The 15,915-nt window shown below is 42.2% G+C and overlaps 2 protein-coding genes and 1 long non-coding RNA gene across 15 annotated transcripts in view; 2 read left to right on the top strand and 1 right to left on the bottom strand.

The window, feature by feature from the left end:
- DNAAF5 (dynein axonemal assembly factor 5) overlaps window positions 1-2,792 on the top strand; it is a 28,496-nt gene extending 25,704 nt beyond the window's left edge. The window contains exon 13 of the mRNA XM_079953763.1: window positions 1,649-2,792. Within this exon, the coding sequence (XP_079809889.1) occupies window positions 1,649-1,794 (146 nt within the window). The 3' untranslated portion in view covers window positions 1,795-2,792. The remainder of the gene's footprint in view (window positions 1-1,648) is intronic.
- LOC307203355 lies at window positions 1,920-5,842 on the bottom strand. The gene is made up of 2 exons (XR_013833182.1): window positions 5,582-5,842; window positions 1,920-3,259 (listed from the first exon to the last, which is right to left on the bottom strand). It is a non-coding gene; the product is annotated as an uncharacterized lncRNA (long non-coding RNA).
- A 66-nt stretch (window positions 5,843-5,908) lies between these two features.
- The window catches only part of SUN1 (Sad1 and UNC84 domain containing 1), a 50,554-nt gene continuing 40,547 nt past the window's right edge, over window positions 5,909-15,915 (top strand). For 6 of the 13 annotated variants that reach the window (XM_079953743.1, XM_079953752.1, XM_079953742.1 and 3 more), the window contains exon 1: window positions 13,813-14,001. The gene's annotated coding sequence lies outside the window, so the exon portion shown is untranslated. The other 7 variants (XM_079953754.1, XM_079953745.1, XM_079953753.1 and 4 more) reach the window with 7 other exon arrangements.

Here is a 15,915-nt window from a genome sequence, read left to right as displayed (position 1 = left end):
GACTTGGAAGGAACTGGAGAGGAAGGGATGAAGGAGGTTGTCTTTCCAAAGGCACAGATATATGAGTCCTGCTTATACTAAATCCCATGAGAAGTAATTTCTGAATAAATGTACACATGGGTGCCTTAGTTTGGCTAATGAGGTAGGTGGGAAGAACTCTATAAAATACGAGTTTACACTTTCCTTGTAGATCTGGACTAAACTCTCAAATGTCCCTTTTTATTTGTTTGACTTGTCTGTGTTAGGAGTAGCTTCACCAATTGTTGTGGAAGGTTTTATTACTGTTGTTGAGAAAATAATTTTTCCAAGCTTGCAATCTTTGTCTTTCATAATCTACCCACCACATGATTGGTTTATCTTATTAAGACCTGTGCAAAATGTCATTTTAACTTGCTTGACACTGACTACAGGTTTTACCAAGCACTGTGTCTGTGACTGAAGCATGCAACTTTAGGCTCAAATTACACTGAGCTCTTCTTGCAGGTGCGCCAATGCATTAATACAGCAAGACTTTCCTCCATTTCAGTGAAGGAAGCCGCTCCTTTGCACAAAATATTCAAATTTGCATTGGTGTGTTGTCAGGGACTCAGCGGGAGCGCAGGGAGGAGAGGAGATGGAAAGCGAGGGGGAGCAATCCGAGGGCAGCGTAGGAGAATATGACAGCAGCCCGATAGATTCCATGAGCCTCTCCAGCGAATCGGAAGATTCACAGAAGGGGGCGCCGATGGGCAGGGCAAGGGGCGACCCAAGGGGGACACCCCAGAAGCAAGGGGCCAGCGGGGACTCCCAGAGCAGCAGTTGGAAGTCAGGACCAGCTTCCCCACCAGAGCGTAGTGGGGGGGAGGAGTCCCAGGTGTCAGAGCCCACATATGCACCACCAGCGAGAGAAGATGAGTCAGGGTTGACCACACCTCCATCGGAGAGCGAGTTAACGGTTAAGAGGAAAGTTGCAGGCTGGGCGCGCGCGCCAAGTTCAAAGATACAGGCGAGCGGCACAGAAGGTAGCCCGGATAGGGAACCAGGTCCTAAAGCCCGCCGGAAGGAGGGGCAAGAATCGTCAGGGTCAGCGTCAGAGGAGTCCAGGAAGGATGAGACCCTAGCGGGCAGGAGGGCCCAGAGGAGAAAGGAACTTAGGAAGAGGTGGAGCAAAGCGAGAGTCTTAAACTGGTGTGGAGGGGGAGGAGACTCAGACAGGACTTCGCCGGTCTAAGGTCGGGACGTAGAGCTGCACGCTGCGGCTTTAAAATGGAGACTGAATCTCAGTAAAGACTTTTGTACATAACTACAGCCTAGCGTTGGTCCTCTGTGAGCTGGGACCTGGAGGCAGCTCTGACATGTGTATATGGGGCTCTTAATTGTGTCGGCTGCATAAAAATAAACAGGAATCCATGGAGGCATCATTTTTTTCCTGAAAAAACTCCAGGAGGATTTTGAATTATTTTTGCAACACAGGGAGAAACAATGAAAATACTTAAAGTTCATGTGCTTTTAAATGTTTTGTATTTTTATTTGGTATGATCAGCTTCATATTGTTTCTGAAAAAAAATGCATGCTTTCTAAGCTAAGAAGGCTCCTGTGTTTTTGGCAAACAGTAGGAAGTGAAGGACAAGCTGTTTTTGTTAACTGTATATAAACTTGTGTTTTGCAGATATTTTGAAAGAAGGAGGTGTTCTCTATCCAGATAGCTTGGCAAAAGAAATTGAAGCAGTTGTGCGCAAACATCGCTCTCCAGCCTACTGTGATCAGTTGCTGCTGCACATTGAATCAACGGGCTGGAGATATTCAGAATCATAAATGCCTTTGTGGGCTGTGACTTCTCATTTGTACCATACAATGTTGACACTTCAATAAATGGAGAAGTTTCAGCTGCCACATACTGACATTCATGCAGATATAAATAAAAACTCTTACAGGCAAAATATTTTTAACTTTTTTAACAGAAAAAAAACCTTGAAAAGACAAATGTGTGAATAAGAGTTACATTGTTTTTCATATTGTTGCAAATCCCACATCTAACATCTCTGCAGTGAACTTTAGACCACTGAATGATGTTACAATGTGTTACTCAGCTGTGTATTATACAAGCTACCATGCATATTGTAAGATCTGTATGACACAAAATCTCTATGACACAGAATGAAGATCTGGAGACATTTAAAGGTTTACCAAGCAGCAGAATTCAAATCTATTTTTGACCTTAGTAGTTTTAATAAAGTATTGCTATTGGACCTCTCAAGTGTGAAGCATTTAGACCTCGACCTAGACACTCATCACTGCAAGGAGGAGTGGCTGTCTTCATTTGAATTAAGACTGGATGTGTCTGGCCATGACAACATGCATACATTGCAGGAAGAGCAAGAAAGTGCAAACTGCTTTCACTTAAATTTATGTTACCACATTTCTGGTAATGTAAATACCCAATATCCTGGGCATGTATCATTATACTGCTTTGGATTACTATGTGATGAGTGTGTTATTTGAGGAGTCTTAACTATAGATGGGGTTTGGTAAGGAATGAATGAATTATAGATAATAATTAAATTATTTGCATTTCTCTCTGGATATTCATTGTAGTTTGGTTTGTTGCAATTTTTCTTTTGTTCCATGTCTAAGTGCCTTTATTAAATGAACCACTGTTTTTTCTTTATTGGTTGGGCTGCACGTAACTGAACTCCCATTGCAGATAACTGATCTCTCATGTTAGCTTACAGTGCCCAGTTTTGATGACATGTTTAATGTATGTTATTTGGTTTTTTGATACTTTATTATAAAATGCATCACATGTGTCCTTATTTGTGTGTGTGTGTGTGTGTGTGTGTATAAGTCAAGTGACTGGCAAAACAGAAAAGAGGCTTAACATTCTACAGTTAAATATATTAGCTTCTGCCTTTGTCAATGACACAGCTGGATTTCAAACCAGACACTAGGAGCCAAAGTCTAAAAACAGTGGAGAAAAGAAGGTGGCATCTACTACATAAGAACAAAATAAGTTTTAAACAATTCAAGGCATCGATTAATGATTGTGCATTATCCTCTAAGATAAGATAATGGGGTGTTAGGGTGTTGAGTCTGTGTATCCAGAAGCTCTCTCTTTTGGTGTCCAAGGATGGGGTAGGTTTTTTGTTGGATACATTTCTCTCTCTTTGTGTAAGTAATTGACTACAGTCTAAAAAAAATGTTCAGCAAAGTCCTTCACTAAAGGCTCCTGAGCAAACAGCATTCATGAGGCAAGGGCATGTGGCCTGTTGTGGATATGAAACTGGTTAAAGAGAGGGAAGACATAATGTTCACAGTTGATGGAAATATGTAACCCAGAAGCTGTATTTAACTTCTAAATTATCTGAAGCAAGGGATGAGTGATGAGGTAACTAAATACCATATTCACTATCAGAAGGCATGGGCAGGGGAGATGTATTTGCATGGCACCAAAGAGAAGTCCAATGGGGCTAGGCAGACCTCACCATATCATTGTGTGTGGGCATATATTTATTGTTGAGCCCTACTAGCAAAAATATTTTCAAAGGGCACAATAGCCATTTAATACCGAATTTCTCGCCCTATAGGACACACTTTTTCCCCTCCAAAAATGAAGGGGAAATCTGGGTGCATCCTATGGGGCGAATGCAGGCTTTCGCTGAAGCTTGGAGAGCGAGAGGGGTCGGTGCTTCAGGAAGACATCCGCAGCCTGTTTCCCGGAGCGCTGGGCGCGCTGAAAGCAGAGCGCCCGGCGCTTCGGGAACACATCCGCAGCCCAGGCAACCCTGCGGGAGGTCCCTGAAGCAGAGCGCCCCTCGCGCCGGGCAGACATCCGCAGCATGGGGAGCCCTGCAGGAGTTCCCAGCAGGGCTCCCCACGCTGCGGATAGCAGCCTGCCGCCCGGCACGCGAGGCACCCTGAAGCAGAGCGCCCCGCGCGCCGGGCAGATACCAGCCAGCCCCACAAGCTTGGGGGACAGCAGGGAGGCGCAGCGCCGCCATCCTGCTGTTCCTCGACCTGGTTCAATTTCCCCGACCTGGTTTTGGGGGGGGGGGGAAATAAAGGAAAAAAATTTTCCTTTATTTCCCCCCCCAAAAAAAAAAAACTAGGTGCGTCCTATGGGACGGAGCGTCCTATGGGACGAAAAATACGGTAATTAAATTGGGTTTAATTTATAAACTCCTTTGTGCCTCACCTGGGCATAGTCCTCACAAGATACATATAGAAACAAACGCAGAAGAACAAAAACAAGATTCAAAACAACTATAAAGGAGCAGCTTAAATAAAGATGCAAGAAGCATTCCATAAAAATCGGAGGGTACTCCCTGCCTGGGCATATTAGCCAAGTTTACAGTGAATAGTATATACTCTGCCTAAAGGATGCTAAGGAGTCCTGTACCCTAGGGAGATATGGCACTTGACTCAACTGAAACAAGAAACGTCTCGCTCTCCCCAGCCTTCAACTACAGTAGTCCATTTTAGCAGGTTGTTGCAGGAACTGTTGCCAACTCAGATCTAGTGCATCCAAGTTTGCCGCCTTCCCGTCCTCCCTCCCAGTCCCTCTTTCATTTTGTGTCTTTGTCTTTTTAGAATTGTAAACCGAAGGTAAGGGACTATCTTTGTAAACTTCAAATCTATTTTATTTTTTTCCAGCTGAAGAACAGGCTTAAAAACAAAACAAAAACCACCCCTTGGAACAAATGCAATCTAAAGGCTCCCAGATGCTGTTGGACTCCAGCTCCCATCACCACCAGCCAGCATGACTTGCTGCCGTCCACAAACTGTGGGTCCCCAGATGTTGTTGGACTACAACTCCCATCATCCCTGAGCCCTGGCCTTGCTAGCTAGGGGTGATGGGAGTTGTAGTTCAACAACATCTGGGGACCCACTGTTTGAGAAAGGCTGGGTCTTAAGGGATTATTTAGGTCACTGTAGTGCAAGGATACCCAGAGGTTCCCCACCCTCATGGGCTTCGCTTTATCATCAACAGGTATTTTTCAGATTAATTCTTTTGCTGTTTTCACTTTCCATATTTTATTTGGTACTTGGTGTTTTTCCCCCCTTGTGTATTGTATGGCACCGCCGGGCAGGGCAGGGTGTGTGTGACAAATTATCAAGGAACAATTACTGCCCTACTAGGGCGGTTCATAAAAAACTTTTTTTAAAAAATGCCTGCTTCAAAGGTCTTATTTTACTACACTAGGGATTATATAGCTATATATGAAATTTCATGCATATCAGTTAATATCTTGACCCTCCTCCACGAAAATAGCTGTTTATTTGACTGTTTTCCTATGTCGTGAGGGCTGAAATTTCAGATCAGTGGAGCACTTATTGTTCCCAACCCTAACCTTGCGGAAAGCCATCTAATTAGACTTTAATTTGATTTTGACATGTTTTTAGGAGGTAATTTAATTATTGTGTGAGTTTGTATCAGTGTTATGTATCTGATGATAGCTGCCCTGAGCACGACTTCAGCCGGGGAGGGTGGGTTATAAATGTTTATTATTATTATTATTCATTTGTAAGAAAACATGAAATAACATAAAACCATTTTTTTCAGACAAAAAATAATGTGTGGGGGGTGACAAGAAATTTTCCGCACCTGGTACCACCTGTCCTTCCTACGCCTCTCCTGCGGGGCAATCCCTGCTTCAGAGCTGGAGGTGCGGTTTAGGCACACCTAGAAACGAAGGAAGCTGAGGAGAAATATCCGTTTTCCCACTGAGCATGTGCAGAGAGCGCTTCTCCTACCCTGACCAACCGCCTCCGTGTGGAAGAGGGGCGGTGGGCGTGGCTTCCCGCAGCCCAGCCCATTCCTGCGGTTGCCGCCATTTTCGAAAATGAACCGTTGCCCGCGGCCGAAGGGGGCGGGGCGGGGCATGAGGAGCAGAGAGAGGGAGAGAAATCCTGGAGGCCTCTCAGGGAAGCGGCGAGTCCGCCGACGCCTCCCGCCCAGCTCCCCTCAGTCAAGCAAGGCTGGGGGCGGGCGGGCGGGCAACGGACGCGTAGCGGCGCTGCTCCCGTAAAGCAGCGCGAGATCCTCGTCACCTTCCTCAGGTGCGCCGACGACGGCCGGCAGCCAGGGCGCGTGCGCGTGCCTCTCGTCAGGTAACTAACGGCCGCGCTGACAGACAGAGCGCGCGCTGCGGCCGAGGCGCCTGGTGGACTCCGTTTCCGTCGCTCTTGCTTCTTGCTTCTCTTTTCCTTTCCTTCTCTTCCTTCTCTAGCCCGGGAATACATGAAAGGGAAAGAGCAGGCGGCGGTATTATGTTAACGCGGCCCTCTCTCGGTTTCTCAGCGAGATTCATTGCTTGCCGCAGCAGCCGCCGCCTTCATTCGCTTTGGAGTTTCTCGGTTTCTTCACCACAACCGCCACCGCAGCCTCCGTTTTTATACTGTGGAGGTTGAGGAGGGGAAATTCCCCCCCCCCTCAGTTTAGCGCGAGGATTGTTCGGAGGCCCCCACCCAACACCCTCGCTTCTCCCCCCCCCCTCAATAATATGGGGTGGGGGCTCTTCTCTTTAACACCCCCCCCCAAGGTTACACAAGCAAATCGAGAGAAAAGGCGGGGAGGGAGAAATATCTGGTGGCTTCATTCTCCCTCCCCTCCTTCCTTTCCGCTCCCCTTTTATATGAACAAATAGTTGCATGCTGCTGTTCTAAAACAAAACCCCAAACGAATTATTGCATTGCAGAGCGTTGGACTAGATGACCCTTGGAACCCCTTCTACTCAATGATTCATTTTTTTTGGGGGGGGGAATCAGGTTTACAACAATTTACACACCATACAATTTACTGGTTGCTTTTTTAAAAAACCAAAGTAGCTTACAACAAACACGTCCATTGAAACAGGCATAAAATAAAGGGAACAAACAAGGATAAATCCGTTTTCAAAAGGCAGATTTAAATCATTCCACCCACTGGAGGCTGCAGATAATTAAGAGCCAAAGGCCTTGTGAAACATATACATGCACATACAATAAAAGATGAGTTTAAAATTTGAAAGGAACAATTCCAAAAAGGTATTTTCTTAACTGCTTGCCCAAGCCATTGTGGTGGTGTAGTTAAGAGTGGCCGGCAGACCAGAGTTCAAATCTCCACTCAGCCATGAAGCTCATTGGGTGACCTTGGGCAAATCACCGTCTCTTAGCCTGGCTTACCTCACAGGGCTGTTGTGAGAATAAAATGGAGGGCGGAAACTATGTATGCCACCTTGAGCTCCTTTGGATGAAAGATGGAACATTAAATCAAATACATAAAAATGCATTAGCTTCCAGCTAGGGCAGGGGTGGGTAGCCTGTGATCCTCCACATCTTGCTAAAATACCTCTATCCCTAAGGTAGTTTAGCAAGTTAGGGTTTATTAGGGCTGATGGGAGTTGGTATCCAACACCAGTCTGAAGGACCACAGGTTCCCCCTCTAGGATTAAAATAAAAAGAGAAAGTAGCCTCTGCTGCTCCATAAGAAAGCTCCAAAAGCTGCAGCCAGGTAATACTTTTAATGGGGCAAACCAAGTTGTCGACAAAATGTCGCAATACCTACCTTGATGGTTTTGTTGTTGTTATCTTCTTATTACATTTATAGTACCATACCAAGACCTGGTGTTCAAGTCCCCACCCAGCTGTGAACTTCAATGTGTGTCCTTGAGCCAGTTCCTCCCTCTCAGCCTAACCTATCTTAAAGGGTGGCTGTGCAGATAAAATGGGAGGAGAGGACCATGTAAGCAGCCTTCACTGCTTGGAGGACAGAGTATGAATGTAACCATTTTTTGAAGTGAATTTCCCCCCTCCTTCCTTGCCCCTCCACTCCGCCTACTTTTACTTTCACATCCAGTCTGAAGAAAACTTATGGAGCATTTGAAAGTTTGTTCCTTGTCTTGGGAGGTTCTGATAAAGGTATGGCCTGCCTGAATTTAGGATTAAAACTTCTTAAATGTTTGTTTTCAGTCTGTCTAGTGGTCACCAATACTTTCAGACTTTGGCATTATATTATCTTTTAAAATTATACATAGCTGAATTCTATTTCCTGTGCCGTATTCTATTTCTTCCTGTTTTTAGATGGGTGTTGGAAATATCTTTATTCTGTCAGACATTTTATGGTTGGTTTCTACATTTTCATGCTACCTCTTTGAGTTTCATTGTGATTTTTTCCCCTTTTATGTTGCTTCTGATATCTGATTGGAACCCTCTGGGCTGGGACTTGTACTCATGTGCCATGTGACTATCAATCAGTGAATAACTAATAGTTTTCCTACTCACACTTACATACTGTGAGCTGCTGGGTATGGTGGAATATGAGCTCACATAAGCTAGTACTCAGTTTAAGGTGCCCTGCATGTCTAATAGAAAGGCTGCACAGCTCAGTGGTAGAGCACATGTTTTGCATGCAAAAAGTTACAGGGAGGACTGTAGTTCAGTGGAATAATACCAGCTTTGCATGCAGAAGGTCCCAAGTTCAATCACAGGCATCTCCATGTAGGACTGGAAAAAGACTCCTATCTAAAATCCTGGGGAATGGGTGCTAACTAGTCTGAATGCTTAGCTAGATGAACCAATGATCCAACGTGGTGTAAGGCAGCTTCCTATGACTGCCACTACAACTTTTAAGACCACCAGGAAATGCTCTCAAGTGCACTATATAGACACCAAATCAAAATCTGTAAGGATACACATTAAGGGTTTTCTTGGCTACCCCTCAATGTCTAAGGACCCAACTTTCTTAAAGAATGCCTCCTCCCATTCAAACCTGCATGAGTTTTAAGACCCATAGGGAAAGCTCTGCTGGTGGCTCCCAGGCCTAATGAGATTTATGGAGTAGGGGGTAGGGACCCATGAGTGGGCTTTCTTTTCAGTGGCCTCTTGCCTTTGAAATGACTTCCCTTCTGAGGTATGTCTCACTACAACACCGATGTCATTTCATCAGCAGCTGATGACACCTCTTTGTCTAGCCTTTTGGGATTCAGGTGTATTAGCCATTTGAGTTTCTGTTGCTGCTGGTGGTTTTATTTGTAACTGAATTCTGTGTTTTGTTTTACATTGTTTTTGTTTTTGTTTTATTTTAATTTTTGTTTTTAACAGCATATATTTCTGACATGGGATGTTTGGTAAATGTTGGGTTATAAATATTTTTATACAGTAATTATAAATAAATAACCTTCAGTGAGTTTCTATGGAAAATAATGCTTTAGTGTATTTATTCTGAAAAGTGTATTTATTCTGAAAAACCGTATGAGGATTTAATTTGGTTTTTAGTAGCCAGTGATGGATTCAAGCATATTATTTACCCGCCTCAAGACTTTGGAATAGGAAGAACTGTGTCCAATAAATACATATGAAAGTTGCTTAAAATGGTGGGCGTTTGACCCAGTTCTGTTAAGTAGCACCCTGATTTTAGTAACGTGGTAAAATTGTTTCCTTGTGATTGTTGCTGAGGACAATGTAAGTAAGAAGAAATTAAAGCGAGTGATATAAAAATTCAGAGTGAGAGAGGTGGTTTTGAACAGGCATGAAGTTTTGGTAGTCATATTTTGTAGTAAAAATAGTTGGATAGCACTTTGCAGGCAGGTAGTTATGTTTTATTTCTCCAGGAAATTATTAAGTATATTATATTCAGATACACCCCCTCATATGGGAATGTGGCACAGTTAGTCCTATAAGGATAATCCAGGCTCACAAAGCTTTAATAGAGTTCTGATTAGAACAGTAGCAGCTGTGCCTTCTGTCTCTTTGGCAGATAAATGACCTGTCCACAAAAGAGCAACAAACGGCTCTCTGTGCTTTCACTATTTGTGGTACTTTGCTCCAGAGTGGTCTGGGGGTTTGTAACAGACAGCTGGGAAACAAAAAACAGCATGCTTTATTCAAATGAAAAGATATCCTTCTGCTAGCATTGCAGAAGGGTTGGCATCTTGCTGGGCGTTGGTGGTATATTTTTGTCAATAAAGAATTTGATGACAGGTTGCATAAATGCCAGGAAACATATGGTGATGTCTCCAGTACTATTAGTTATTATCGCCATTGCTGCTGTTAACAGTAGTAGATTAATTCTGCAAGGAAGACTTGAATACAACATATTTTGGGGCTTTGCCCCATTGAATGAATGAATGAAACTTTATTTGCGTCAGCCGTCGGCCATAGCAACAAAAAAACATTGTGATATACACAGAACAAAATAAAAAGTTGATTATAGTAGACCATTGGTATTGGTCTACTATGATTTTTTGTAATGCCCATCTTTTGCATTGTCTCTCTGGTTTTAGCATGCTTATGTGGCTCTGAAGTAGAGTTATAGATTTAGTGATATTGTGATCCAGGCTAAAATGGTAAAGCTCTTGGCAGTACAGCATGGAACAGGATGGTGCCAGCATGGCATTAAGAAATGGAAAATGAAGTGTGCGCATCAGGTTTTGAATGTTGAAACAAGGAAAATTTACCTAGGCAGGCAGGTTTTGAGTGCGCAATTATGGTGCTAAAGACTAAATATTCCATTACTAAGTGAGGCTAGACTCATTTATTTACTGCAAACTTTCTCATATTTATATGTGTTTCTTAGTTATCTCTGAAGAAGATGAACATCAGCTCTCTCTGGTGTACATATAGAAAAATGTGTGTTTATTTAAAAGTGTGACTGTTTATATTGTGGTAACATGCTAATTCCCATCAGAACAAATGTATGTGTTTCACTCTGAGAAACTGTGATTGGTCATGGATTCTAGGGCTTGTACGCAGCATGTTCATCCAGCAAAATGTATTTGTGTGCAATTATATGGTATGTAGATTGTATATTAAGGCATTTGGAAACAAGTGCTTTGCACTTAAGAATTACATACTGTTGGAAGTATCCTTGCTATAAAAATGGAATCCTAGCACGTTCCACCTATGAATAATTCTGCATGGGTTTTTTTTGGAGGGGGCAATACATGTGAGAGAGCTGCTAATTCTTATTACAGTGTAAGCTAATTTGAAAATTGAAGGCGCAAGATGTATTTTTCAACTCCAGTTTCAATAGTCCATATACAGTGGTACCTCGGGTTACATACGCTTCAGATTACAGACGCTTCAGTTTACAGACTCCGCTAACCCAGAAATAATACCTCGGGTTAAGAACTTTGCTTCAGAACAGAAATTTTGCGGCAGCGGGAGGCCCCACTAGCCAAAGTGGTACCTCGGGTTAAGAACAGTTTCAGGTTAGGCATGATTGTGTACTCTAACCAGTGCTCAACTGCCTTTGTAACAAAGACCTGGGTTCTAGTTGTTGTCTAGCCTGTTTTATCATCCATAATTATTTGAAGTACCAAGTTGCTGAACAGACTACATAGCACTGGAGAGAAAACTAGATTGCTAAGCTTTCAATTGCCCATCTTATCTTGCCATTCTATAGCAAGACTAGGACCTTTCACATGAATGCCTGCCCCATCCACTGGGAAATTCCCAAGAACATTAAGCAGTTCATCATATTCCATTGGTCTCTGGGCTGGGATTAGGGAGCAGACCATCTAAATGGGTCCTCCACCCCTGTTGGGGGATGTAGGCACTAGAATTCCAAACTATACCTGGAAATGTTCTAATTATGGCAATGATGTTATAGAATCGTAGAAATGTAGAGTTGAAAGGGACCCTAAGGGTCATCTAATCTAACCCACTGCTATGCACGAATCTCAACTGAAGCATCTATGACCAAAATTGAAGGTGGAAGGGGGAGAGAAAGAAAATGGTGGTTTTTACACTGTATAGCATGATTTTATTAAATTTACAAATGAAACATCATCTGGATGAGAAATACAACACATATTGCTATATGATATAGATATGCAGGCACTACTCATAAACTCATTCCTATTATTCTGTTTTCCAAGTTGATTTATTGAAGAATTAATTGAACTGGTTTACTATATCACCTCATTATCATGTACTACAAAATAATAGATTTAGTAGTTTACATGAAATATATTTTGCTTGGTGCTGCCAATCTTTCCCAGAAATCTGCAGCTGTGGGGGAGTATTAGATGTCTACTTCCAATACATATGTGTTAATGGTGATTTGGTGAGGTGAGCCCAACAAACTTGGGTGGCACCCTCTCTGAAATGACTGTGTGGCTAGAGCACACTACAAAGTACTTGGGTCTTTTGGTGGGCTACTTGATGCTAAACAGATTCCTTGAAGCTAGAAAGCTTTAAAACAACTGCTCCTGGCATTTTTTATATGTGTAATGCTGAGGAGGCATGTGCTATAATCAGGGGAGGGCCAAGCCTCTCTCTCTTTTTTTTTTTAAAAAAAATTTTTATTAACAGGCCAATCACATCACATTATCCAAATCACATTAGTTCCAAATTATACAGCCAAATTTTAAATTTTGTTGGGGGTACCCATACATCAAGCTCCGCACGAGTCCAAAACTCCGAATGAGTCCAAACATCACTTATATTATTGTTTTAATTAGACACTTCTATCCAGTTCAATCCAGATAGTCCTTTATTACTTTCTTTCTCTTCTTGTTGTTATCGTATATTCCTTTCTTTGCGATCTCTGATAATTTTCACAAGCAGATTGAAAACAGGCATCCTCTGTGTGGGTTTTGTACTCTGGGCCAAGCCTCTCTTTGGCCCCTCCTCGGGTGTGTATTGGCTTCACCATCCTGCCAGTTTAATGCACCAAACCTTGTGCCCTATTTGAGTATTGAATAGTCCTTGGGGGTTCACTAGAGTGCATCCTGCATATTCAAAGAATGTCATGGTCTCATGCAGCCCCAGACAACTGCTTCTGTATGTCAGGGTTAAGAATGAGCATGAATGAGCCATTGGATGAGCTGCCAGTTTTGTTTTATCTGTTGAAGTGAGGGAGGGAGGCTTACAGAGAGGCTTCCTTTGACAAGGTTATGGGAACCTTGAGGGAGAGAAGGAAGAGCAAGGGATCACTGTAGCAATAGTGGGGGGGAGTACTGCCACCCTTTTGATTAGGTATGGCATGCATGTGGGTGAGCAACAGGTGGCAGCAATGAGAGGCAGAGAGGGGAGTGGGGAGCTGCATACCTAAGCACTGTGAAAGCTGATGATCTCTAAGATGGAGATGGAGGCTCTGGACAGTGCTAGGTGGGATGAATAAACTTGCGTTGCCAGATTTCAAAAGCTCTAGCTTTGCACAATGTGGGACATTTTAATATTTCCTCTAAGGCCAGCTCTTGTTGAGGTAGGAAAAGGTTTTTAAGTTAAGTTGTTCCAAAGAATAAGGAAAATGCTCCTGACATTCAAATTTTGCTTTGCATATGATGAAAGTGCTAGAGCTGTGCAGATAATTTACATAGGTAAAGGTCCCGTCCCCCCCCCACACACATAAGAACGTTGTTTAGCATTTGAATAACTGTGCTTGCCTCCATGCAATTATTTTTTATTAAAGTATCAATTTTGCTAGCACAGGTTTAATGGAGTTCTTGCTCATAGGTCTCCAGAGCTTATTTTTAAAAAGCAGGGAAGAGCCTGATCCCGCCCCCTCCCTGCCTTCCTTTTGCTAAATAGAAGCATGTTGTGGAAACAGAACATTGCAGGTTGCCTAGGGAAACAACAAAAGCATGTTGGGGGGATCTTCTGTGCAGTATTGTAGCTTCTCCTTGCTAAAGAGCTAATTAAAGGTGAGAATGAAAGTGCCATGGAAACCTGTAACTATAAATAAAACACAGGGAAAAGGTTTTCAGTATGTACATCCTTGAAGGAAATTAAGTGGTTAAATATTGTGGGCTGGCTGAAGTAGCTTTGTCCAATAAATTCAAAGTCTGCCTCTGAGTGACAATGGAAGCTTTAAGAGGCTGGATTAGATTCGTCTGATCCTTCAGGCTTTGTTGACGCTGGGAAGCCATTTTGGGATTCTGCAGTGTGGAACAGAAAGAATGTGCTGTCAACTCTCAAACTTCTTTTGAGTTATTGGGCAGGAGATGGCCCGTCCTGGAACACAATGCTGAATTAAAGTATTCTTCCTTCCTTCTCTGTGGGATGAATGATGCTGCATTTTGAAAAGATCCAGGTTTGAAGGTGTACCTCTGCTGCTGTTTTCTGATCAGTTGTGTAGGTCTGATAGATCTGGAGCGTAACTTGGCAACTTGAGTTTGTTTTTAGCTGTGCCAAAGCATCGAGTTGCTTGCTTGTTCTGCTTTAGTGAGCCTTGTTTTGCAATTTGTTTCTTAGTAATTTGGGATCTGACTGAGTTATTGTACAGAACAAGTTGAGTTGGATTTTTCAATCATTCCTGGTTTTCAGGGTTACTAGCTTGTAAAGTGAAAACACTCAACTCATGTTGTCTGAAGCATGTAGAAAATGCTCAGTATTTTTATAAATTCCATGTCCTGTTAACTGCAATTTAGCTATGTATGTTCCTCTTAAGTTCAGAATAATTCTTTTAAAAAATATTTACAGTGTTGTAATATGTGCTCTCCTTTGACAGCCACAGTCTAAGTAATAATACAGTCAAAGCTTGCACCAAGTGCCAATATATTATAGATGATCAGATTTGTATGTCAGAATACCTGGGGGTTTTTAAACATGTGATTGATACATATTTCTGAAACACTGTCTTTTGTCCTAAATCGTGTACTGTGTTTACTTTTGCTTGAAGCTCTTTGCTTTTCAGCCTGTTCTTTTTAAATTTTAATGTGGGGAGGTAGGTAAAAGAGGCTGCAAAATGTTAGATATTCCCTGTAAGATAATTCAGATTTTTGGGAATGAGTTTTCAGTGACTAAAATGAAATACTATAGTTAGATTAGCTTGTAAACTGCTGAAGCAGCAGCAGCAAAGTTCTTAAAATGTGAAGGTGCAAGCTATTTGTTATTGGCTGCATTAACCATAATTTAATATACTGCACTGAAAAGAGAGTTCATAGCTCAGTTTGTTTTGAGGAGGCATTTGGAATATACATAGTTAGCATATTATAGCTCATAAGTAACCATATTGTTTTTAAAATGCTTAAGAATAGCAGGTCTTGATTTTTAAACCAGCACTATGGATGTTTTGTTTATTGTTTGATCAGTAATACTATCCTTTTAATTCTAAAATGAAGGCCCATTTTATACACAGTTATTGCCTGATGCATTATTGCTGCTAGTGTATTCTTATAAGAGATATGTTCCAGTAGTTCTGAAAGATGCCTGTTTTCTGTGAACATCTAATACCCTACTCCTTCAATCCCTTTTCCTTATCAAAAGTGAAACTAGAGTGGAATGTATTCATATTCTTTATCACAACCTGTGAATTGAGCAGCAAAAGGAAACTGATGTCCATGGTTCTGAATTTGTTAAAAAGAATAATAGCAGCTTTGAAATGTAGCACGTGAGTTGCATCAACAACTTACTTAAACAGAATATCAGGTACCACTTTTTGTACTTCTGATTACTACCATCCCACCATCCAGACCTGTTAAGAAAAATAAGTGGAGATCCCCACCCCCCAAAAAAAGTCTTATTTTTGAACCTTATTCAAAAACAAAAGTGAAAGTTTGAAGCCTTTTGCAATTTGCATAGTTTTCTCCTGAGCCATGGACTTCTGTCAATAAGATTGCTGAGTACAGAGAGACACATTGGAATCATTGTGAGGAGCAGAAAATCCCCCTCTCTTTTAAAATGTGGCTATTTTTACTTGAGTGATGAAGCTGTTGCACTATAGCCATGTTCTCACCCATTTCATCCTCACAACAACCCTGTGAGGTAGGTTAAGCTAAGAGATAGTGACTAGCCCAAGGTGCTTCATGGCTGAGTGGGGATTCGAACCATGGTCTCCCAGGTCAGAAGCCAGCACTCTAACCATTATGCCACACTGGCTTTCATTGTTTTGTCTCCTCTCTATACATTGAGTAAATTTGGTACTGGAGGTACAAACAGGGCTCTGTCTTCTATGCAATAATGTAGGAGTTGGCCACAATTTTTTGAGATGTTTCTTGGATCATTTGAATTTAT

This window comes from Podarcis cretensis, assembly GCF_951804945.1.
Source record: "Podarcis cretensis genome assembly, chromosome: 14".
In the NCBI taxonomy this organism is placed as follows: domain Eukaryota; kingdom Metazoa; phylum Chordata; class Lepidosauria; order Squamata; family Lacertidae; genus Podarcis; species Podarcis cretensis.
Note: the sequence above shows the minus strand (reverse complement) of the source record. Positions and strands in the feature narration are given on the sequence as shown.